General features: G+C 46.8%; 2 protein-coding genes across 2 annotated transcripts; both read right to left on the bottom strand.

Annotated features, from left to right (window-relative positions):
• Nucleotides 1-10,075: 10,075 nt before the first annotated feature.
• On the bottom strand, nucleotides 10,076-11,014 carry LOC311514619 (olfactory receptor 52R1-like; the record flags this gene model as incomplete). The annotated part of the gene is made up of 1 exon (XM_084617184.1): nucleotides 10,076-11,014. The coding sequence occupies one exon, from the start codon at nucleotides 11,012-11,014 to the stop codon at nucleotides 10,076-10,078; it is 939 nt and encodes a 312-aa protein (XP_084473310.1).
• Nucleotides 11,015-20,446: 9,432 nt separating this feature from the next.
• On the bottom strand, nucleotides 20,447-21,445 carry LOC311514563 (olfactory receptor 52R1-like; the record flags this gene model as incomplete). Its single annotated transcript, XM_084617132.1, has 1 exon — nucleotides 20,447-21,445. One exon carries the CDS (start codon nucleotides 21,443-21,445, stop codon nucleotides 20,447-20,449), a length of 999 nt encoding a protein of 332 aa, XP_084473258.1.
• Between the last annotated feature and the right edge of the window lie 2,213 nt (nucleotides 21,446-23,658).

Genomic DNA, 23,658 nt, shown 5'->3' on the forward strand with positions numbered 1-23,658 from the left:
CAGTACTCCAGTCATGTGAGTTATCCCACCAAGTCTCTGTTATTCCGATCACGTCATAGTTCCTTGACATCACCAGGACCTCCAGTTCTCCCTGCTTGTTTCCAAGGCTTTGTGCATTTGTATATAAGCACTTGAGATAACCTGTTGATCGCCCTTCATTCCCAGTATGAGGCAGGAGCCCTCCCCTCAGAGACATTCCTGCCTGTGCTTCCTTCCGGTATCCCGCTTTCCCACTTACCTCAGGGCTTTGGTCTCCTTCCCCCGGTGAATCTAGTTTAAAGCCCTCCTCACTAGGTTAGCCAGCCTGCTGGCAAAGATGCTCTTCCCTCTCTTCGTAAGATGGAGCCTGTCTCTGCCCAGCACTCCTCCTTCATGGAACACCATCCCATGGTTAAAGAAACCAAAGCCTTCTCTCCGACACCACCTGCGTAGCCATTCGTTGACTTCCACGATTCGACGCTCCCTACCTAGGCCTTTTCCTTCCACGGGGAGGATGGACGAGAACACCACTTGTGCCTCCAACTCCTTTATCCTTCTTCCTAGAGCCACATAGTCCGCATTGATCCGCTCAAGGTCATTCTTGGCAGTATCATTGGTGCCCACGTGGAGAAGCAGGAAGGGGTAGCGATCCGAGGGCTTGATGAGTCTAGGCAGTCTCTCCTTCACATCGCGAATCTTAGCCCCTGGCAAGCAGCAGACTTCTCGGTTTTCCCGGTCAGGGCGGCAGATAGATGACTCAGTCCCCCGGAGGAGAGAGTCCCCGACCACCACCACCCGCCTTCTCCTCTTGGTAGTGGTGGTCGTGGAACCCCCAACCTCAGGACAGCGCATCTCATGCCTTCCAACCAGCGGAGTCTCCTTCTGCTTTCTCGCCCCAGACGTATCATCTGGTCCACTCTCCGCAACGATACCTGTGGAGGGAACATGAAAGCGGTTAGTTACCTGTGTCTGTGTTACTGGAACCCGGACATTCCGCTTACCTCTTCTGGAGGTCACATGTTGCCAAGCTTCTTCACTGGCCTCTTGGCTCCTCTGTGCAACCTGCTCTGTATCTGTAGAGCTTTGTGCCCCTAGAAGCCTATCCTGAGTTTTGTCCAGAAAATCCTCAGTTTCTCGTATGCAACGCAGGGTTGTTATCTGTTGCTTCAGACCTTCAATCTTCTCTTCCAATATGGAGACCAGCTTGCACTTTGTACAGACAAAGTTGCTTCTGTCCTGTGGAAGAAGACAAACATGGCACATCCAGTGCAGGTCACAACAGCTGAACCCCCCCCCCCTTCTATATCACCTTCCAACTACGAGCTTCCTCAGAGCAGTTTGCAAGAAGTAAGCCTCACTGGGCTCACTCCAGATGAACTCCCAGGCAAACTCCTGCTGTGAGCTGCTCTGCTGTCCCCGCTGCTCAGCTAGTTCGCCGCTGCTCAGCTGGTTCGCGAAGCTCTGGCTATTTTTAAACAGCCAGGCTTCCCTGTCGCAAACAAACAGACACCCTACTGCCCGCCCCCTGCAGGCTAGCAGCCAATCAGACACTCACTCAGGCTCTCACACTGCCCACCCCAGCAAACACACGCTCGGATACTTCCTCAGCAAGCAAACAAACACACACTCGGATACTTACCAGTCCCAGGCAAACTCCTGCTGTGAGCTGCTCTGCTGTCCCCGCTGCTCAGCTGGTCCGTGATGGTGGACGTGATTCACCCAGACCAGACCTATACTGTCCCGGGTCGCAGCATTTTTGACAACCTATTTCTGGTCCAAGACCTCTTGGAACTCGGGCGGAGAGATGGTCTGTCATTTGCCCTTCTGTCTCTTGATCAGGAGAAGGCCTTCGATAGAGTAGACCATGGGTACCTCCTGAGCACTCTGCAGGCGTTTGGATTCGGATCTCAGTTTGTTAGTTTTCTCCGGGTGCTGTATGCCTCCGCGGAGTGTTTGGTTAGGCTCAACTGGACCCTGACTGAACCGATCAGCTTCAGGCGAGGAGTGAGGCAGGGGTGCCCCCTCTCGGTCCAGTTGTACGCTCTGGCGATCGAGCCTTTCCTCTGTCTCCTCCGCAGGAGGATGACAGGGTTGGTGCTGCGGGAGCCGGAGCTGCGTCTGGTCCTGTCGGCGTACGCCGATGACGTACTCCTCGTGGTCCAGGACCCGGGCGACTTGGCGTGAGTGGAGGCATGCCAGGCCATCTATTCGGCAGCCTCCTCCGCCCGAGTCAACTGGGTCAAGAGCTCTGGCTTGGCGGTGGGGGACTGGCGGCAGGTAAGCTCCCTCCCACCCACGCTTCAGACCTTCCGGTGGAGTGCGGGTCCACTGCTCTATCTCGGCGTTTACCTTTCCGCCACGCACCCTTCCCCTCTGGAGAACTGGCAAAATCTAGAGGGTGGGGTGATAGAGCGGATCCAGAAATGGACGAGGCTACTCCGATGTCTCTCCCTCCGAGGGAGAGCACTGGTGCTTAACCAACTAGTCCTGTCTACGCTCTGGTACCGGCTCAACACCCTGGCCCCGGCCCCGGGTTTCCTGACCTACCTCTGGAGATTGATTCTAGATTTCTTTTGGTCAGGAATGCACTGGGCCCCTGTTGGAGTTCTTCATTTACCCCTGAAGGAAGGAGGGCAGGGCCTGAAGTGTCTGTACACTCAGGTCCACGTTTTCCGCCTCCAGGCCCTGCAGAGGCTCTTTTATAGTGCACGTAGTTCAGCGTGGAGCATACTGGCGCACGCCTTCCTGCGCCGCTTCCAACGGCTCCGATACGACCAGCAGCTCTTTTATCTTTCTCCGAGGGGTTTTCCGCGAGACCTCTCCGGGCTGCCGGTCTTCTACCAGGACCTCCTCCGGACCTGGAAACTGTTTCTAACAACCAGGTCCGTGGCGGCCACGGTGGGAGCAGATCTCCTCACGGAGCCCCTGCTACACAACCCCCAGCTCCGTGTGCAGGTGGCGGATTCCTGCTCGGTGCGCCAGAGGTTGGTTCTGGCGGAAGTCACGAGGGTCGGAGACCTCCTGGACTACGACCGGAGGGACTGGCTGGATCCCCTGACGCTCGCTCGGCGCATGGGGCTTTCCAGCCCCCGCTCCCCCCGGCGCGTACTTCAGGAGGTGAAGGCCGCCTTAACCCCCGCTGCTCAGGCTTATGTTAGCCGAGCCTTGTGCGAGGGCGCGTCCCACCAACCCTCCACCCCAGGCCCTCCGGACCTTTTCATCGGTCCCCTGCCCCGTGGACCCGACCGACCCCCCCGCCCCTTCACTGTGAGCCGGCTGCGCAAGCTGCAGCCGGTCCAGTTCGAGACCGCACCAAAACAACATCTCTACACGCTCGTGCTCCACACCCTTCATGTCCTCACCCTCACGTCCCGCCCTGACACAAAGTGGCGGGACCTCCTGCCACCTCTAGAGGGTGAAGAGCCCTGGTGTGCCAGCCTCTACTCCACCTTAGTCCTGAGGCCCGCCGGGGATATCAGTCGGCGGTTCCTTCATGGGGCCGTGAGCACGGGCGTGTACTTGACGCGGTTCACCCCAATCCCGGACACCTGCCCCTTTTGTGGCATGAGGGAAACCCTGGCGCACGTCTATCTGCAGTGCGCCAGGTTGCAGCCCCTATTCCGGTATTCACAAAAATTTTGTTAAGGTTTTGGTTGCACTTTTCTCCTCACCTTCTTATCTATGCACTCCCTGTCCGTGGCCCCACTAAGTCACGGGACCTCCTGGTCAACCTCCTCCTGGCCCTGGCTAAAGTGGCCATCTATAAAACCAGGGTGAGGAGGTTGGCCGATGGTGTCCCCATCCGGTTCCCTTCGTTTGATCCTTTGACCGCACTCCCATCCCTGTTCTTCATTAGTTGTCCCCCGTAATTATTTGGCTTCCCAGGTCCTGTGGATCCCCCCCTTAGTCTGGGGGGTGATCCTTTAGCAGTGGGCGAGCTTCGCCCACCCTCTTCCTGGATCCCAATAAGACCTTAGCCAGGGAAAAGGGACCTGCTTAATCGGGGACCCATACCTCTCCATTTGATACCTCTCCTGTAGATCTGAGAGGTCTTCTGCGAGACCTCTCCGGGCTGCCGGTCTCCTACCAGGACCTCCTCCGGACCTGGAAACTGTTTTCAATGACCAGGTCCGTGGCGGCCACGGAGGGGGCAGGTCTCCTCGCGGAACCGCTGCTACACAACCCCCAACTCCCCGTGCAGGTGGCGGAGTCCCCCTCGGTGTGCCAGAGGTTGGCCCTGGCAGAAGTCACAAGAGTCGGAGACCTCATGGACTATGACTGGGGAGACTGGCTGGATCCCCTGATGCTTGCTCAGCGCATGGGGCTGTCAAGGCCTCGTTCTCTCTGGGGTGTACTTCAGGAGGTGAAGGCCGCTTTGCTGCCCGCTGCTTGGGTTTATCTTGACCGGGTCCTGCACGAGGGAACGCCCCGCCCATCTTCCACCCCAGGCCTGCCGGACCTTTTCATTGGGCCCCTGCCCCGTGGACCCAACCGAACCCCCCACCCCTTCACCATGAGCCGGCTGCATGAGCTGCAGCCAGTTTGTTTCCAGACCGTGCCAAGGAAATATCTATACACGTTCGTTCTCCACACCCTTCACGCCCTCGCCCTCGTGTCCCGCCCCGATACAAAATGGCGGGACCTCCTGCCACATTTGGAGGATGAGGAGCCCCGGTGGGCCAGCCTATATTCCACCTTGGTCCCGAGGCCCTCCGGGGATATAAGTTGGTGGCTCCTTCACGGAGCTGTGAGCACGGGCGTGTATTTTGTGCAGTTCACCCCTCTCCCAGACACCTGCCCCTTTTGCAGTGTGAGGGAAACCCTGGCACACATATATCTGGAGTGTGCCAGGCTGCAGCCCCTATTCCAGCTCCTCACCAATATTTTATTACATTTTTGGTTGCACTTTCCCCCTCACCTTCTTATTTATGCACTCCCTATCCATGGCCCCACAAAGTCACAGGATCTCCTGGTCAACCTCCTAGTCCTAGCTAAAATTGCCATCTATAAAACCAGAGTGAGGAGGTTGGCCGATGGAGTCTCCTGTGATTGTGGGGCCTATTTCCAATCCTCGGTCCGTTCACGTATCCGGGCAGAGATCCTCTGGGTGGCGTCCACTGACTCCCTTGATGCCTTTGAGGAGCAGTGGGCACTGTCCAGGGTTCTCCGCTCAGTGTCCCCATCTGATTCCCTTTGTTTGACCCTTTGACCACACTCCTGTCCCTGTTATTTCATTAGTTGCCCTCCAGATTTATTTGGTGTCTGAGTCCTCTGGATCCCCCTCTTAGGCTTTGCCCACCCACTTCCCGGATCCCAATAGGATAGCTCTCCTGTGGTCATCTGTCCCCACCCTATCACAATACAGATATCATTTTTGTATTCAAAGTTATAAATACTGGCTGTACACTTGTCTGATTCTAAGTAGGTTTTAGTAAAGCAGTTGATCAGCTTCCTGAGAAAAGATTCTTCTCAGTAAGTGCCCATTCAAGAAGCCCTTAAGCCAACAATGAACTTGGAGACGCCAATCCATATCTGAGCTTTCCCAGGAATGTGGCTTGGCTGGTAAGGAACTCAGTCATGTGTGGACATGTGACTTGCCCAGGGGACTTCAAAACTCCATTTTATACCTGGACTTTGCATAGGAGAGAGGAGCGGGTCTCCGCCCACAAGAGAAAGTCTATTTAAACCCCTGGGAAACCCCTCCATTTGGTCTTCAGCTGGCTAAAGAGAGAGCCTCTCCACCCCTAAAGACACCTGAAAGAAACTGGAACAAAGGAAAGTAACTAGAGGGGGTGTGAGTGATTGCTGGACTGCCACTGCCACTGCCAACACCAAACTTTAACTGGGTTTACTGGGAAATGTAGTTTGGACATGTCTTTCCCCCCAAAATCCTCCCAGCCCTTGCACCCCACTTCCTGGGGAAGGTTTGGTAAAAATCCTCACCAGTTTGCATAGGTGACCACGGACCCAAACCCTTGGATCTGAGAACAATGAAAAAAACATTCAGTTTTCTTACAAGAAGACTTTTAATAGAAGTAAAGGAATCACCTCTGTATAATCAGGATGGTAGGTACCTTACAGAGTAATTAGATTCAAAACATAGAGAATTCCTCTAGGCAAAACCTTAAGTAACAAAAAAGACACACAAACAAGAATAGTCATTCTATTCAGCACAGTTCTTTTCTCAGCCATTTAAAGAAATCATAATCTAACACATACCTAGCTAGATTACTTACTAAAAGTTCTAAGACTCCATTCCTGTTCTGTCCCTTTCAAAAGCAGCATACAGACAGACATAGACCCTTTGTTTTTCTCCCTCCTCCCAGCTTTTGAAAGTACCTTGTCTCCTCATGGGTCATTGTGGTCAGGTGCCAGGGAGGTTACCTTTAACTTCTTAACCCTTTACAGGTGAGAGGATTTTTTCTCTTGCCAGGAGGGATTTTAAAGGGGTTTACCCTTCCCTTTATATTTATGACAAGGTTAAATTGTTTTATTTAGGGTTTGGACCCCATTGGGAGTTGGGCATCTGTGTGTCAGGGACAGGCACACTTCTGTAATCTGTTTTCAGTTAAGCCTACAGCTGTTAGGGAACGTGGTTCAGACCTGCGTCTGGGTTTTCAGCAGACTAGGGGGTCTGGCTCATACCAGGCAGGGCACTGAAGTCCTAAGCTGACAGGGCAGGAAAGCAGGAGAAGAAGTAGTCTTGGCACATCAGTTGGCAGCCCCCAGGGGGTATCTGTGATCCAACCCGTCACATCGAGCTTCCATCAGCCGTTTACGAGAGAGCTGATATCTGATAGAGTTAAACCCCCACAAAGAGGAGTGGAGCCAGGCAGGGAGGTGTCCACAAGATGTTCTCTTCACCAAAATGTGGCTCCTCTGCCCTCAGTGTTTCTCAAAGTGCTCTGGTTTCAGGACTGACCCAGCTGGACTCCCCTGAAGGAAATGTTTCCTCAACCAGTCAGTACTGGTTTGGGGTCAGGAAGAGGATTTCTCTTCTCTTTTGGAAAGTGCTCCCCAGAACTGAAGAGGCAGGAAGTCCCTGTTTTAGTAGGCTTTGTCCCATCTTCTCTCTCTGTGTTCATTTAGGTCCATCTCTCCCTTTCCTTTTTAACTCACCCTCCACCCCCCGCCAACGCCTTCCTCTCTCTTCCACTTCTAATGTGCATCCCATCCTATGTACCAGTTACAAGCATACAAAGGGCTGTTATTCCATCAACTTCAGTGACAACTGAAGGTGTAGTAATGTGAATCGCTGCATCTGAGAGCTGATCTGGCTGGGCACGAAACAGTGCACATTAGTCTGGTTATTAATCCAGGTAAAACAAAGTCCCTGGCCATTACCATCAAGCAGCCTTAAAATGCAACCTGCTTGGTATTAACCTGTATGGTAGGACTGGTTATCAGGTGGCAGCTTCATAGACAGGGCTGCAGGCTGCTCGAAAGATGTGGGCACTTGGAGAGCAGCTGCTGTTGCCCTCTTCCATTCCATAGACTTTGTGGTTTTGTTGTGGTGTCAGGCTTGCTACAACCTGCAGTTCTATGGAACAATAGGTCCCTCATCTCCCCTGGATGGGAATGAAATGTGCGACTGATGAAAGCTGAGGATCTCCAGGCTGACATTTTCAACCCAGGAACCAATCCCTGCAACAAACCCCATTGTTAGGATATAGATATTCAGGCCTGTCTGTAAAGGCCTATACTCGAAGAATTTAGGTGTATTCTTATCACTTGGCTAGTGATAGAGGTATAAAAGAAAGAAAGAATCAAAATCACTGTCTGCCGGTCTAAGGGCCTTCTCTTCCTGTGACAGTCTGAGGCCCTGTGCTTAGGCTAAGGCCTTTGGCTAAGCAGCAGAGGCAGCCATAAGCTCCTCACATTCCAAATTTGTCACATTGAAATAAGGTGCTATTGGGCTGTTAGGATACAATCCTGTCCTGATAATGCCCCCAGAGAAAGGGAAGTGCCTAGAAGATGTAAAAGGAAACGTAGTTTGATAGCATCCTGTCTGGCGAGAACTCACTTATCAATAGCTGGGATGTGAAATCCTCACTTCTGTATTGTTTTGTCATTATAGTTCCCACTTCGCTGTTGTTTGTCTGTATAATCTCTGTCTGGTTCTGTGATTGTTTCTGTCTGCTGTAGAATTAATTTTGCTGGGTGTAAACTAATTTAGGTGGTGGGATATAATTAGTTACATAATCATGTTACAATATGTTCGGATTGGTTAGTTAAAGTTCAGGAAAATGATTGGTTAAGACATAGCTAAGCAGAACTCAAGTTTTACTATACAGTCTGCAGTCAATCAGGAAGTGGGTGGGAAATTGGAACAGGGAATGGGGTTCGAGAAATTGGAATCATGTTTAGCTAAGGGTAGGAATGGGAACCCGGACACAGGTAAGGCTCTGTGGTGTTAGAGCTGGGAATAGGGACACTAAGAAAAGAACCTGGAGTCATGCTTGCTGGAAGTTCACCCCAATAAACATCGAATTGTTTGCACCTTTGGACTTTGGGTATTGTTGCTCTCTGTTCAAGCGAGAAGGACCAGGGAAGTAAGTGGGTGAAGGAATAAGCCCCATAACACCCGTTGCCAACGCTGTCCGCATATCTAGCATCAGAGAGTATCAATAGAGCATTTATTAGATGGAGTGAGAAATGGCTAATTGATAGGTCTCGAATGGAGATGTCCATGGGGAATACTCATCCAGTGGGAGGATTTTCGATGAGAGCTATGAGCTCTCTCCTGGAGCGAGGTGCCTAGGACAGGTCAGCACATTTCCTTACGGACCCAAGAGAGTCGTGGGGGAACAAGATCCAAAATCTTGGAAAAGTGGGTGAAGGAATAAGCCCCCTAACACCCGTTGCCAACGCTGTCCGCATATCTAGCATCAGGTAAGGCTCTGTGGTGTCAGAGCTGGGAATAGGGACACTAAGAAAAGAACCTGGAATCATGCTTGCTGGAAGTTCACCCCAATAAACATCGAATTCTTTGCACCTTTGGACTTCGGGTATTGTTGCTCTCTGTTCATGCGAGAAGGACCAGGGAAGTAAGTGGGTGAAGGAATAAGCCCCCTAACACCTGTTGTCAACGCTGTCCACATGTCTAGCAGCAGAGAGTATCAATGGAGCATTTATTAGATGGAGTGAGAACTGGCTAATTGATATGTCTCGAATGGAGATGTCCATGGGGAATACTCATCCAATGGGGGGATTTTCTAGTGGTTCACATGGGTTCTTAAGCACCTAACTTCCACTGATTTGGGCTTCTAGGAGCCTGGATGATGAGCTAGAGATAGGTGCCTATTTCCACATGGGACTGTCCGCTATGAGCCCTCTCCTGGAGCGAGGTGCCTAGGACAGGTCAGCACATTTCCTTAGGGACCCAAGAGAGTCGTGGGGGAACAAGACCCAAAATCTCTGCTCTACTTGATTCGGAGCAGGGACAGAAACACAGGTCTCCCATGTCCCACGTGTGCCCTGAACAGCAGGCAAATGGCTTTCTGGGCGGAGCTCTCAGTCTCTGTGGCTGGAGCTGTTCCATTTTGCACAAATAAACTTTCAGTGGACCAGGGATTTGAAAGTGGGTTTCCCAAAATCCAGGTGTGGGTGCTAAACCTCTGGGCTGTGGGATATTCTGAGGGTGCAAACACACAGACGCACATGCAAACACACACGGAACTACATGAGTGCACAAACACACACACACACACACGGACACACACACACACGGACGCACATGCACACAGACATGGACCAATTCTCTCACACACACACACACACAAAATATATTCCTGACCTTCACGGCCCCATTCAGGAGGCGTGATCTGAGAACCCCTAACCGATCAGGTCTGCTGGGAAGATAGGTGGGTCAGGGAGCAGAGCCTTGAAGGAATAGGGCGTTAGGGCGTAACTTGAACATAGACGAATTCCCCAGTTTGTCACACTGACACAGCACAGCAATTCCAGGAAAAGATATAATATCACTCTGACAACCATGTAAGTGATTCAGGGAAGGGGGCCCATCACCATATCACCAGCCACCTCTGCATGGAGCTCGGTCTGAGAGCCAGAACACCAGGAGAAAAAAATAGATTCCTTAATGAGTACAGGGCTGGAGCAGCCTGTCCCGGATCTGTTTGGTCCTCACCCCGTAGATGATGGGGTTTAGCATGGGGGGCATCAAGAGGTACACATTGGCAATGAGAACGTGGAAGTGCAGGGGCACATTCTGGGCAAATCTGTACATGAGGGAGAAGAAGAGATTTGGGATGTAAAAGACTAAGATGGCACAGAGGTGGGAGATACAGGTCTCAAAAGTCTTGAGCCGGTCATCCTTTGTGGGGAGGCTGAAGATGACTCTGAGGATCTGGGTATAGGACAGGGAAATAAAACTCACATCCAGACCAATCAAACAGAATACCACAAAGAGACCATAATAACTACTGGCACGGGTGTCGGCACAGGCCATGTTCACCACAGCCATGTGGGCGCAGTACGGCTGGGGGATGATGTTGGTTTTGCAATATGGCCACTGCCTCACTAGGAAGAGAAAGGGCAATGCAAGCATGCCACCCCGCAGCATCATGGCCAGGCCGATCTTGGCCACAACAGAGTTTGTCAGGATGGCGGAATGTCTCAGGGGATGGCAGATGGCCACGTAGCGATCAAAAGCCATGGCCACGAAGATCCCAGACTCCATCACTGAGAAACAGTGAAGGAAGTACAGCTGGGCGAGGCAGACAATGAAATTGATCTCCCTGGAATTGAACCAGTATATTGCCAGCATTTTGGGCATGATGGTCGTAGATATGACCAGGTCAGTGATGGCCAGCATGAAAAGAAAATAGTACATGGGCCCATGGAGACTCGACTCTGTCTTCACAATGAACAGGATGGTGAAGTTCCCCAAGACGGCTATGGCATACATGGCACAGAAGGGGATGGAGATCCAGACATGGGCTGCCTCCAGGCCAGAAACACCCAGCAGGATGAAGGTGGAGGGGTTGGTGAAGTCAGTTGTGTTGGAACCTGACATGGAGTAGAGGAGAAGGTGTTCTACTCTGAGGCAGAACGGTGTCTCCTGCATGTACATATGTTCCCCTGGCTTCCTGTATGTGCCCAGACTCTATGGTGATGGTAGTAGTACAAATTCCGGGATGGAGAGACAACGTTAATATGAGATACAACATACGCTATTGAAGGCTGTTCTCATGGGTGAGGCAGATTGGTCGCTCTTCACAACCTGAAAAATTATATTTTCATCATTCAGATAAATGAATTATGAACAACTGACTCTACTAATGCCAATTCCATAGTTTATGGGGCTTCTTGCATCAATAATTCCTACATTTCATGGTCTGAGAAAACTTAATAGGCACCAGGAGTAAACATGAATGTGGATACTGGTTATCCATCATCGTTCCTTAATGCAATGAAAGCCAGGCTAACAAGTCCATGCTCTAGGGAGTTCTGCATTCACCTGATTGCTCAAAATCTGACAGTGGGGAAAAAACAAACCATTGCCAAGATATGTGCCAAGTGAAAATATTCCAACTGGAACATACCTCAGGGAAAAGACCTGGGAGTCATTGATAGCAGCTCCATGGAAACACCTGCTTGTGCACAGCAGCGGCCAAAACAAAGACAATGTTTGGCTGCCAAAGGAATGGGATGAAGAATAACCTGCTCTGACTATGAACTCAGTTTTGGTTACCCAGTCTCTCTAAAAGGGTTACCATATGCAGACAGATTGAAAAGTCTGTGACTGTTTAATATAGAGAAGAGACAAAGAAGGGGGCATATGATAGAGGAGAGCCTTATTGCTTCAAATGGGTTAATTCCCCACAGCAAAACTGATTGGGAGGAAAAAATTAGACAGAAAAACGGGAATGAAAATTGGGAGTTCTTTCAGAAGAGTTCATTAGATATTCAAAAAGTCACGATTCCATAGTCAAGAAAATACAGAACTTTGGACAAACCTCGGTTCAGTGGCAAACCGAAGGCAGCAATGTTAATCTTTCAGAAAAAGGAGATGTGTTCCAAAAAAAAATTTGTTCTGCATTTGTAAAGAAGCAGTTTAATTTCATCCTTTAATGGGAGAATGTGTATATGGTTGATCAAAGGAATGATGTGGATGCAATGGACTTTGATTTCTCTGAGGCATTTGATTTAGAAGGGGAAAACATCCTGATTAAAAAAAGAACACTGTAGAATATCAATCGAGCACATGTAAAATTGACTTAAAACTGCCTAACTGACAGATCCCAGAAAGCAGTTGTCAATGGGCCATTGTCAGCAAATTTTGATGTTTTAGTGGGGTTCTTCAGGGATCAGTCCTATGCCTGATCCTATTCAATATTTTCATCAATGATCTGGAAGCAAATAGAAAACCACTGCAGATAAAATTTGTGTACGACCCAAAGATTGGCAGAATGGTTACAATAAAGAGGCCAGGGCAGGCATACTGATTGATCTGGTGTGTTTTGTTGAGCTGGGCCTATGCAAAGAAAATGTTTTAATACAGTCATATGCAAAGTGATCCTCTCTGAACAGGGAATGCAGACCTGACCCACACACTAGGGCACTGTATTAAGGAATGTGGGGACCCTGAAAAGGATTTAGGGGTCCCTGTGGGCAACCAACTCATCGTGAGCTCCCAGTGCGATGATGCAGCCAAAAGGGCTGATGCGATCCTCGTATGCATAAACAAGGGAGTCGTGAGTTTGAGCAGGGGAAGGATTTTATCTCTGCACAAGGAGAAATTCACTCGTCGAACCACAGAGTCCATATTTCAAAAGGGATGTTGAAAAATTGAAGAGGTGCAGAAAAGAGCCACAAAATTATTGGAGGAAGGAGAAAATGTTGGACAGAGAAAGACTTAAAGAACTTCATTTATTCATCTTAAATAATAATAACGGGCTCTGTAATCTATCAGAGAAAGGCAGAGCAAGAACCAATGGCTGGAAGCTGGGGTGATTAACCATTGGAACAAACTGCGATAGGAAGTGGTGGATTCTCCAACTCCCCATGTCTGCAGATCCAAACTGGATCCTTTTCTAGAAGATCTGTTTGAGGGATTCTCTACGCTTAGAAAGCTACAGTGGCATTTCCGTAGTGATTCAGTGTAGATACTAACACTGACGGCTGGGGTTCTCCCATCAGTGTATGTAATCCACTTCCCTGAGAAGTGCTAGCTAGGTTGTGGGAAGACTTCATGGTGTCTACTCAGGGGTTAGGTTGATATAACTACATCTCTCAGAGCTTTGAATTCTTTCTGATGCTTCAAAAAAAAGGCAAATGCAATGTTAGATTGTATTAGCGGAGGTATAAAATGTAAGTCACAGTAGGATATAGTACCGCTCTATTCAGCACTGGTTAGGCCTTAGTTAGAGTGGTGAGTCCAATTTGGCACTCTGTATAGAAAGGATGTAGATTACCTGGAGAGGATCCAGAGGTGAATGACAAAGATGATCAACGGGAGGAAATACAAGCCATATGAGCAAAGGCAGAAGGAACCAGGCATGTTTACTTTCAAAAAGATGAGATTAAGTGGGGGTCATGATAGCAGTCTTCAAATAGTTGGAAGGCTGCCATAAAAAGCTGGAGGAAAGTTGTCCTATTTTGCCACAGAGGGCAGGAGAAGAGGCAATAGGTTCAAACTACAGCATAGCAGATTTAGATGAAATATCTGGAAAAAAATTTGTAACTGTAAGAATAAGAGAACAATTGAACAGATGCCTAGGGAGGTTGTGGAAGTTCCTTCACTGAAGGTTTTCTAAAGGAGAAGGGAAAGTCATCTGTCTGGAATGGTTTAGTCATAATAAATATTGCATCAGGCAGGGGGTTAGACTAGATGACCCTTGAGGGCCCTTCTTATCCTATGGCTCTGTGATTCTACAATGTAATCTAGTGAGGAGCAGGACTTAGTCAAACACAGATCATGGAGATGAATACTGGGGAAACTGGGTAAAATTTAATAGCATGTGTTATGCAAGAGGACAGATTGGATGATTTAATGGTCCCTTCTGATGCATCCAATGAAGTGAGCTGTAGCTCATGAAAGCTTGTGCTCTAATAAATGTGTTAGTCTCTAAGGTGCCACAAGTCCTCCTTTTCTTGTTATGGATACAGACTGACACGGCTGCTACTCTGAAACCTTCTGACCTTGAACACTGTGAATCTATCAATTAAGAAACTAGATCAGGCAATAATGTTTACTGTACCTCATAACATGAGCAAGGGAACATTCAATTACATTGAACATATAACAGTGAGAAAAGAAAATTCTTAACAGAATCCATATTTAACCTGTGGAACTTATTGGCACTGACATATTAGGTTGAAGTGTTTAGCTGAATGGGATTCACAAATGGGGAAACTTTGGGGAAAAGGGGAGCCTATAGAGGAAGCAGCGGCTCCACCTGAACCAAAATGGAACCAGATTGCTGGCACTTTACATTAAAAAGGTCACAGAGCAGTTTTGAAACTAAGGGTTGGGGGAAGCCGACAGGTGAAGAGGAACACATGGTTCAGACAGAGACATCACGAAGGGGAGGCTCTATTAATGGAGATTCTCTAAGTCCTAATGAGGACGAGATGATGGAAAATGATAAAATACAGGTAGGATCTGATGAGAAACAATGAAATGAAAAAGTGTCCCGTTCAACTACATCATGTAATGGCAGACAGCTAAAAGGACTCCAGATTTTAAAGTGCTTCTATACCAATGCTAAAATTCTAAATAATTAAATGGGTGAACTAGAGTGCCTCATATTGAGGAAATGGTAACAAAAATGAATAGGGGTATGGAAGCACTTCTGTGTGATGAGAGATTAATAAAATTGGGACTTTTCAGCTTGGAAAAGACATGACTAAGGGAGGACATGCCTGAGGGCTGTAAAATCATGACTGGTGTAGAGAAAGTCGATAAGGAAGTGCCATTTACTCCTTCTTATAATACATGAACTAGGGGTGACCAAATGAAATTAATAGGCAGCAGGCTTAAAACAAATCAAAGGAAGTATTTCTTCCCACAACACACAGTCTGTGGAACTCCTTGCCAGAGGATGTTGTGAAGGCCAAGACCATAACAGGGTTCAAAAAAGAACTAGATAAATTCATGGAGGATAGGTCCATCAATGGCAATTAGCCAGGATGTGCAGGAAGGTGACCCTAGCCGCTGTTTGCAAGAGGCTGGGAATGAGCAAAGGGGATGGATCACTTAATGATTCTCTGTTCTGTTCATTCCCTCTGGGGCACCTGGCACTGGCCACTGTCGGAAGAGAGGAGACTGGGCTCGATGGACCTTTGGTCTGACCAAGTATGGCTATTCGTATGTTCTTATTTTTTTCTGGATTGGCCATTGTAGGTGGTGATGGTGGCACGACTTTTAGTTAGGGCAGCCTGGCATGTTCAATTTGAAGACCTTATTTTCAGTTGCTTATAAGTTTGCCAAACTGTCACTGTTTGGACTAAAAAATTCCCATACTGGGTTTCTGCTTCAAGTTTGAAAGTTTCAGGCACAACAGTTCAGCTGACTTCATTAATAAATCTCTGAGAAAACGTCTTGCCCATGTTGAAAAAATTGTTTAATTGTTCCAGTGAGGAGTGCTATCACCTCCATGCTTTCCAGCAAATTAAAGTCAGGTAACAGCTCCCCTCCCTGTCACTCATTAACAGCCAAGCCCTGAAATGCAAGAGGAGGAGGTCACACTGTCTGTGTGTTAACACACTTCTCGCTCCTGAGGTCTTTTCTCAGTTCTACCTGCAAGGAGACTTTTGCCTCGGTGGGGTCTTAGCAAACTATGGGCCATGGCCTCCAAATTTGGCCTTGTATCAGACATCTACTGTCACCTTTCATGCTGAAGGATCCACAGTGTCACTGAAATACAGACACATTGGGGCTGGAGGTCATCAGCTTGGGGTGGAGGGTGCAGCAAAGAGGGATAATTTGCCAGGGAAACTGGAGCAAATTCACCACCTACGTCCAGAGACCTGGGATGTTTAATGGCTGTGCAGAGCAGAAAAGGATGACAGACCTAATCTCTATCCCATCCCACCCAAGTTCTACTGGGTTTGTCAGAGAGGTGAGCTCCTCAGCAGGAGATGGGTACCTGTGAATCCTCAGAAGGAAGTGTCTGCCCTGGGAATTCCCCTCAGGTAGTCGTGTCCCACAAATTTCTCACCCCAGCATCTGCAGGAGAATCCCACGCTGAGAGCTGACAAAGAGGTGTGCACTGTTTATAATATAGTTCTGTGTAATCCCTGCAGGGTTCACTCAGCCTCTAGGGGAGAAGCGGCGTCTGAATGGAAACAGGCTGGACACCAGAGGCATGCTAGCCAATATTTCTTTTTCCATGTCTGTGCTTCTGTGTTCTTTATCCTGTTATTGGAGTAAACAATAATTAAGGGACCTTCCCTAAGGGAGATGAGAACTCTTGGGCTCTGTGTTGAGTGAGAGAGGAATTGGCTACTCTGTGCATTTGTGTATATTTAAAAAATATAGTTGATTACTAAGAAAACTAGGGATAATGCCTAGATCTGCATAGGGCCTGACACCCTGTAAATGCCCAGCTGGCATGAGTAGTAGTAGACAGAGAGACCGAGAGATAGATAAGTGACGGGAGACCTGAGCACTTTCTGCAGGCACACCCTATCAAAAGCTTTGCTAAAGTCAAGGAATAACACGTCCAGTGCTTTCCGCCATCCACAGAGCCAGTTATCTCATCATATTTCTCATGGCAATGGAATTATAAGTTTTGTACTAAGTATGTCTTCGGAGATATCATTCTAAAAGTCTTAATCTGCTAAATATTAATAGCTCATTGCTATCAACGTATGTGACATTATGAAATCTTGCTATGTGTGACATGAGGCTGGGAACACTCCAAAGCAGGCATTTGGCATGACAATAGAGTAGCCAGACAGTATTAATTTCTGTAATTTACATCTATCCAGGGAAGAATCCACTAACATAGGAATCTGAATAAGGAAGCCTCCTCAGAGGGAGCATGGATACAATGGAGAAAGTTTGGCCAATGGGAGTGGACCTCCCATGTTACATGCACAGACTTTCCAGCAGGCTGGAAGAAACTATAAAAGATGCGGAGTGACATCCTCACTTGTCTTCACTCCCCCACAGCTCGACACCGAAAGAATGTCTGGAAAACAAAGGATTTTGAATGGGGAAGGGGAACCAGGCTGTAAGGCAGATGCACCCTGTGCTTCAGGAATGTGTGAGCCCACTTGTATCATCAGTCAGGGTGAGAGATTGCTCATTCGAATCCTAAGTAATGTGTTCAAGTCTTAGATTTGTTTCCTTTTATTCTATTTAAAGTTAATCACACTTCCCTGGGTTCAGCTCTGGCGGCTACAGTCTTAAGTTCAACAGAGTCATCTCAGGTTTCAGAGTAGCAGCCGTGTTAGTGTGTATTCGCAAAAAGAAAAGGAGGACTTCTGGCACCTTAGAGACTAACCAATTTATTTGAGCATAAGCTTTCCTGAGCTACAGCTCACTTCATCAGATGCATTCAGTGGCGTCATCTCAGTTTGTTTTAGATCCAGAGCCCATAGGAATACAGTAAACCACAAGCAAACAACACAGACAATTACAAGAGCATTTATCTTTTAGTAATTTTATTAAAGATACCAATCCAATCATGAACGCAACAGCATATATAATTCCAAACACGTACATGTACCGTGGACTAACTGTAACTATAGACACACTCACATCCTCCTAGGTGGTGTTACAGTGTGTCGGCCCTCTCAAAGTCTCTTGGCCCTTGCGTGGAGTGATTGTCAGTACGGGTTTCTGCTGGAGTATCCCAAAGGGAGCTGAATTTGCTATTCTTGGGCACCCCTTTTTATACAGTGATTTTGACTAGACCTACTTCTATGCCTGTACATGCTGCCATTGTCCCTCTCTTTCTTATTGGTCGGCCCCTGGAGTCATGAGGGACCCCGGATTCCACAGGTGGCGTAAGGTGATGCGCCACCTTCGCTTTGCGGTTAAGGCACGTGTTACGGACAGCGTTGCAGCAATCTTGTGTTTAATTCTAAGCTTTTCTGAATTTGCTTTTGCAGTGTCACCAGAATTTTAGGGCATGAGGTCACTCCTGGGCCATTTCTTGTATCCAAGGCCTAAAATAGTTAAGCTAGGTCTTGCTGGTTTTAGCCTACAGTTTCCTTGTGTTTCAGCTTGTCTGATTTCTCACCTAGTTCCATTAAATAGTACTCATTCTTCTGTCTTACTTAATCTTATACTTCTAGAATTCCATAAATCAATTTTGATTAGCATATAGTGAGTACACCGAATATAACGTGTTGATTAATTAAGTACCAGACAATAAATGAATTCTAAACTAAACTGATTGGCTACACTGGGTGTGAGTTATCTTATTATCAAATGATGATTAGATACAAAGTGCCCTGTCACATACCTATGACAACATATAGCAATGGTTAAAGTGAATATCAACAATCAATTGATAATCAAATCTTATATATAACTGAAAATTTATGCCTAAAAGATTATATGTAAATTAATTTTACCCACACACCATTATTTTGCATTATTACTAGGGCTTAGTTCCTTCTTTTGGGACTCTTTCAATTGTTGAAGTAATTACCCCTCTGCATTGTGGTACGTGACTGTAATCATAGGGTGCTTCTTGAATTTGAGGTGGACTTATGTTCTGTATTTCCTCTTAAGTCTGAACATCTTTATACCCTTCTCTAATATTGTGCCTGGCTGTTGCTGGTGTTGTGACAGTTCATAGACTCATAGAAGATTCGGGTTGGAAGGGACCTCAGGAGATCGGGTTGGAAGGGACCTCGTCCAACCCCCTGCTCAAAGGAGGACCAATCCCCAACTAAATCATCCCAGCCAGGGCTCTGTGAAGCCAGGCCTTAAAAAACTCTAAGGAAGGAAATTCCACCACCTCCCTTGGTAACCCATTCCCGGGGGATATGTTCATAGTGACTTTCCCCTGGAAGGTATTTTGAAGATATTTTAATAAAAGATGCTACAGGGTATGATGATAGTCACAGATGAGAATTAAAGATCGGTGATCCATTGGCGATAGCCTCATATACCTGAAAAAACTGAGGTTTCTTTCCAGTGCTTCACCACCCTCCTAGTGAAAAAGTTTTCTAAAACCCAACCTAAACCTCCACAACTGCAACTTGAGATAGAATCAGTTGATCACATAGGTAAGGGAATAAGAAATATACGTGGTAAGGGGTTAGCCCATTATGTACATATTGTTTTAATTTTTCCTCCCATACACCATGAATAGCCATTGCTCCACCTTTCACTGAGCTTCAACGCCTGGTTCTGTTTTCCTATGATCCATATGGAATTCCATCACTGACTGGTAAAGAGTGAGTTTCTCTTGGGATATATATTTTACATTCCCCCCCACCCCACCCCCGCCCCAGATTTCTTCAGTAAGGAAAAGATTTTTTTTCTCCAGTCTACATAAGACTTTTGGTTATCTCTCAATGTTACATGTAATCCTAGTCTATACAAACCCGACATATGAGTTTGTACCTTACATTGTTAGAGTTAAGAAGCTATGGTAGTGGGCATAGGTAATTTCCAAATTGCATCCACCTTTTGCTGTGCAGGTGATTGACCTCCTTGAGACAATGTGATACCTAAAAAGGAAATTTCTGGAACCATTAGTCATACTTTTGTTGGATTACACTTTAATCCTGTGTCCTTGATTATTTGAAAAAGTTCATTTAGACACTCCAGGTGTTTCTCTTTAATTTCTGTTGCTAAATAAATGTCTACACATTGCAATAGAACAGATGGTTTAGAAAACCTTGACAAAATTAATTTTATTTGCCTATGGGAAATGGCTGAGCTCTTATCTACCCCTTAAGGTCAGACTTGAAATGTAAACTGAATCCCATCTACTGTGAAAGCTAATGTTGACTTTCCTTAGACACATGGTGGAAAACCATTTTGCTTTGGGATTGATAGATTTAATCAGGTCAGGCTTTTTGGATACAACAGCTAAACAAGCTAGAGTCACTTGATTCAACTTTCGGTAGTCAATAGTAAGACACCATGACCCATTTGGTTTTTGTACTGGCCAGATTGGAGAGTTGCATACTGTTATACACTCATCAATGATTCCCTGCTGAAGCAATGATTCAGTGTTTTTAGCAATATGAGGTGAGGCCTAAAAAATTGGAAAATTTGCCATTCCTTGGAATGTCTGAAATGGCTCCCTTGCAAGCCACAGGGGTGTGGTCTCGGCCAAAAAGGTGGTGCAATTACCAGCAATTAGAATGGTGGCAACTTTATGACTTGTGCAAATACCGATTCCCTAATTTGCCACACTAGCTCAGCATAGTAAGGTTAGGAAAGGATTTAATGTCTCTCTGACTGTCCAGCACCATGTCACCTGCCAGCTCCGCATGGAGGTCTGAGAGCCAGAGCACCAGGAGAAAAAAATTAGGTTCTGTTATGAGTAAAGATCCGGAGCAGCCTGTCCCGGATCAGTTTGGTCCCCACTCCGTAGATGATGGGATTTAGCATGGGGGGCATCAAGAGGTAAACGTTGGCAATGAGAATGTGGAAATGCAGGGGCACATTCTGGCCAAACCGGTACATGAGGGAGAGGAAGAGACTTGGTATGTAAAAGGCTAAGATGGCACAGAGGTGGGAGATGCATGTCCCAAAAGTCTTGATCCGGGCATCCTTTGTGGGGAGGCTAAAGATGGCTCTGAGGATCTGGGTGTAGGACAGGGCAATAAAAATCACATCCAGACCAATCACACACAATACCACAAAAAGGCCGTAGTAACTACTGATGCGGGTGTCAGCACAGGCCAGCTTCACCACGGCTATATGTGCGCAGTACGGCTGGGGGATGATGTTGGTTCTGCAATATGGCCACTGCCTCAACAGGAAGGGATATGGCAGTATGACCATTCCACTTCTCAGCATCACGGCCAGTCCAATCTTGGCCACTACGGAGTTTGTCAGGATGGTGGAATGTCTCAGGGGATGGCAGATGGCCACATAGCGATCCAGAGCCATGGCTACGAAGATCCCAGACTCCATCATTGTGAAGCAGTGAAAGAAGTACAGCTGGATGAGGCAGGCAGTGAAATCAATCTCTCTGGAATTCAACCAGTATATTGCTAGCATTTTGGGCACAATGGATGTAGATACAACCAGGTCGGTGAAGGCCAGCATGCAAAGGAAATAGTACATGGGCCCATGGAGACTCGGCTCTGTCTTCATGGTGACCAGGATGGTGAAGTTTCCCAAGATGGCTATGATGTACATGGTGCAGAATGGGATGGAGATCCAGACGTGGGAAGCCTCCAGGCCAGGAATGCCCAGCAGGATGAAGGTGGAGGGGTTTGTGAAGTCGGTGGTGTTGGAATCTGACATGGAGTAGGGGAAAAGGTGTCCAACACTGAGGCAGAACGGTGTCTCCTGCATGTACTGTATGTTCCTCTGGCTTCCTGTATGTGCCCCGGCTCTAGGGTGATGGTGGCCGTACAAATGCCTGGGTGGAGAGACAGAGTTAATCTGAGACACTACATACACAACTGGAGGCTGTTCTCCCGGGTGAGGCAGATTGGTCGCTCCTCACACACTGAAAAATGACACTTTCAATGTTCAGAGAAATGAATTATGAACAGCAGACCCCTCTAATGCCAATTCCATATTTTATGGGGCTCTTGGCATCAGTAATTCCTACACGTCATGGTCTGGGAAACCTTAATAGGCATCAGCAGGAGACATGATTGTCAATACTGGTTATTCATCATTGTTCCTGTCAAGAGTGAATCCCAACTCTGTCACTCCAAGTGCAGAAGTGGGGCCTGTAAGGATTTTAAATATTAATACTTGCATTAAGGCTTAAGGCTTGTATTAAACTCCCAAGGTTTCACATTCTCTCCAATGTTGGCTTGGTAAACACTGCCATCACCCAAATGCAAAAAAAAATAAATAAATAAAAAATCTTTGAACCCAGGAAGGAGTACTTGGGAATTCCTCCCTGTGGGGTACCATCAAGCCTTTTACACACACACACACACGCCACCACCATGGTAGAGCTGAGAAAGAAAACAAAGGAATTTAGCTGTCGCTACCAGCTCATCAAACAACATGCACAAACATCTTAGGACAACCAAAATCCAATCCTGTTCGTAAAAAAGGTAAATTTTACTAAAAAACAAAAAGAAAATACATCTGAAACTTAGGCTTTTACAAGATTTTAAAAGAGCAATTCCAAAAATCAAGCACCCAAAATAGCTTTCTTGGGGGTTCAGCTTAAAAGGAGTCCACAAGCCAAATAAAAGAAATAACCCTAATCACGTCTAACTAATCATTCTGATCTACTTACACATTTGAAGTTCAGGTAAGTAGTTCTAGGCATGGTCTGATAATATATGATCATACCTGGCTTTAGCTGCCTGCAGTGTGGCTGTTCTGTCCCTCCAGCCCAGGGAACAACAGACAAAGGGAAAGTTTCTTTCCCAATTTCAAAAAGTTTTACCTTCCCATTGGCTCTTTTGGTCAGGTGCCCTCTTTTTTCATTACTGGGGGACTTTTTTAACCCTGTACAGGTAAAGCAAGTAAAGAACAGCTACAAAGAGGATTTTTACAGCTAACTGACTCTATGATGGATAACCAGTACTGACATTCCAAGCTGAAAAGTCCCAGTCTTATTAATCTCCCCTCATACGGAAGACATTCCATACAACTAATCATTTTTGTTGTCCTTTTCTGAACCTCTTCCAATTCCAATAGATCTTTTTTGAGATGGGGTAACCAAATCTGCATGCAATATTCAAGGTGTGGGCATACCATGGATTTATATAGAGGCAATATGATATTTTCTGTCTTATTACCTATCCCTCTCTAAAAAAAAAATGAGGAAACCAAAAAATAATTTGAAGAACAACTACCCAAAAACTCAAAAAATAAATTTTATTTAAGTACATCAGAAGCAGGAAGCCTGCTAAACAACCATTGGACAATGAAGATGAAAAATGGGCACTTAGGGACAATAAGACCATTGTGGAGAAACTAAATGAATACTTTGCATTAGTCTTCACGGCTGAGGATGTGAGGCAGATTCCCAAACTTGAGCCATTCTTTTTAGGTGACAAATCTGAGGAATTGTCCCAGATTTAGGTGTCATTGGAGGAAGTTTTGGAACAAATTTATAAATTAAAAAAGTAAGAAGTCACCAGGACCAGATGGGATTCACCCAAGACTGCTGAAGGAACTCAAATGTGAAACTGAAGAACTGTTAACTGTAGCCTGTAACCGATCATTTAAATCAGGTTCTGTACCACATGGCTGGAGGATAGCTAATGTGATGCCAATTTTTAAAAATGGCTCTAGAGATGACGCCGGCAATTACAGGACGGTAAGCCTGACTTCAGTACCAGGCAAACCGGTTGAAACTATAGTAAAGAACAACATTGTCAGACATGCAGACAGTCATTATTTGTTTGGGAAGAGTCAACGTGTGTAAAGGAAAATTACGCCTCACCAATCTACTAGAATTCTTTGAGTGGGTCAATGAGCATGTGGGTGTCAGGATATAGATATTCAGGCCTGTCTATAAAGGCCTAGACTCTAAGAATGTAGGTGTATTCTTATCACTTGGCTAGTTCTAGAGGCATAAAAGAAAGAAT

Source organism: Lepidochelys olivacea (genome assembly GCF_965140295.1).
Source record: "Lepidochelys olivacea isolate rLepOli2 genome assembly, chromosome: 1".
In the NCBI taxonomy this organism is placed as follows: Eukaryota; Metazoa; Chordata; order Testudines; family Cheloniidae; genus Lepidochelys; species Lepidochelys olivacea.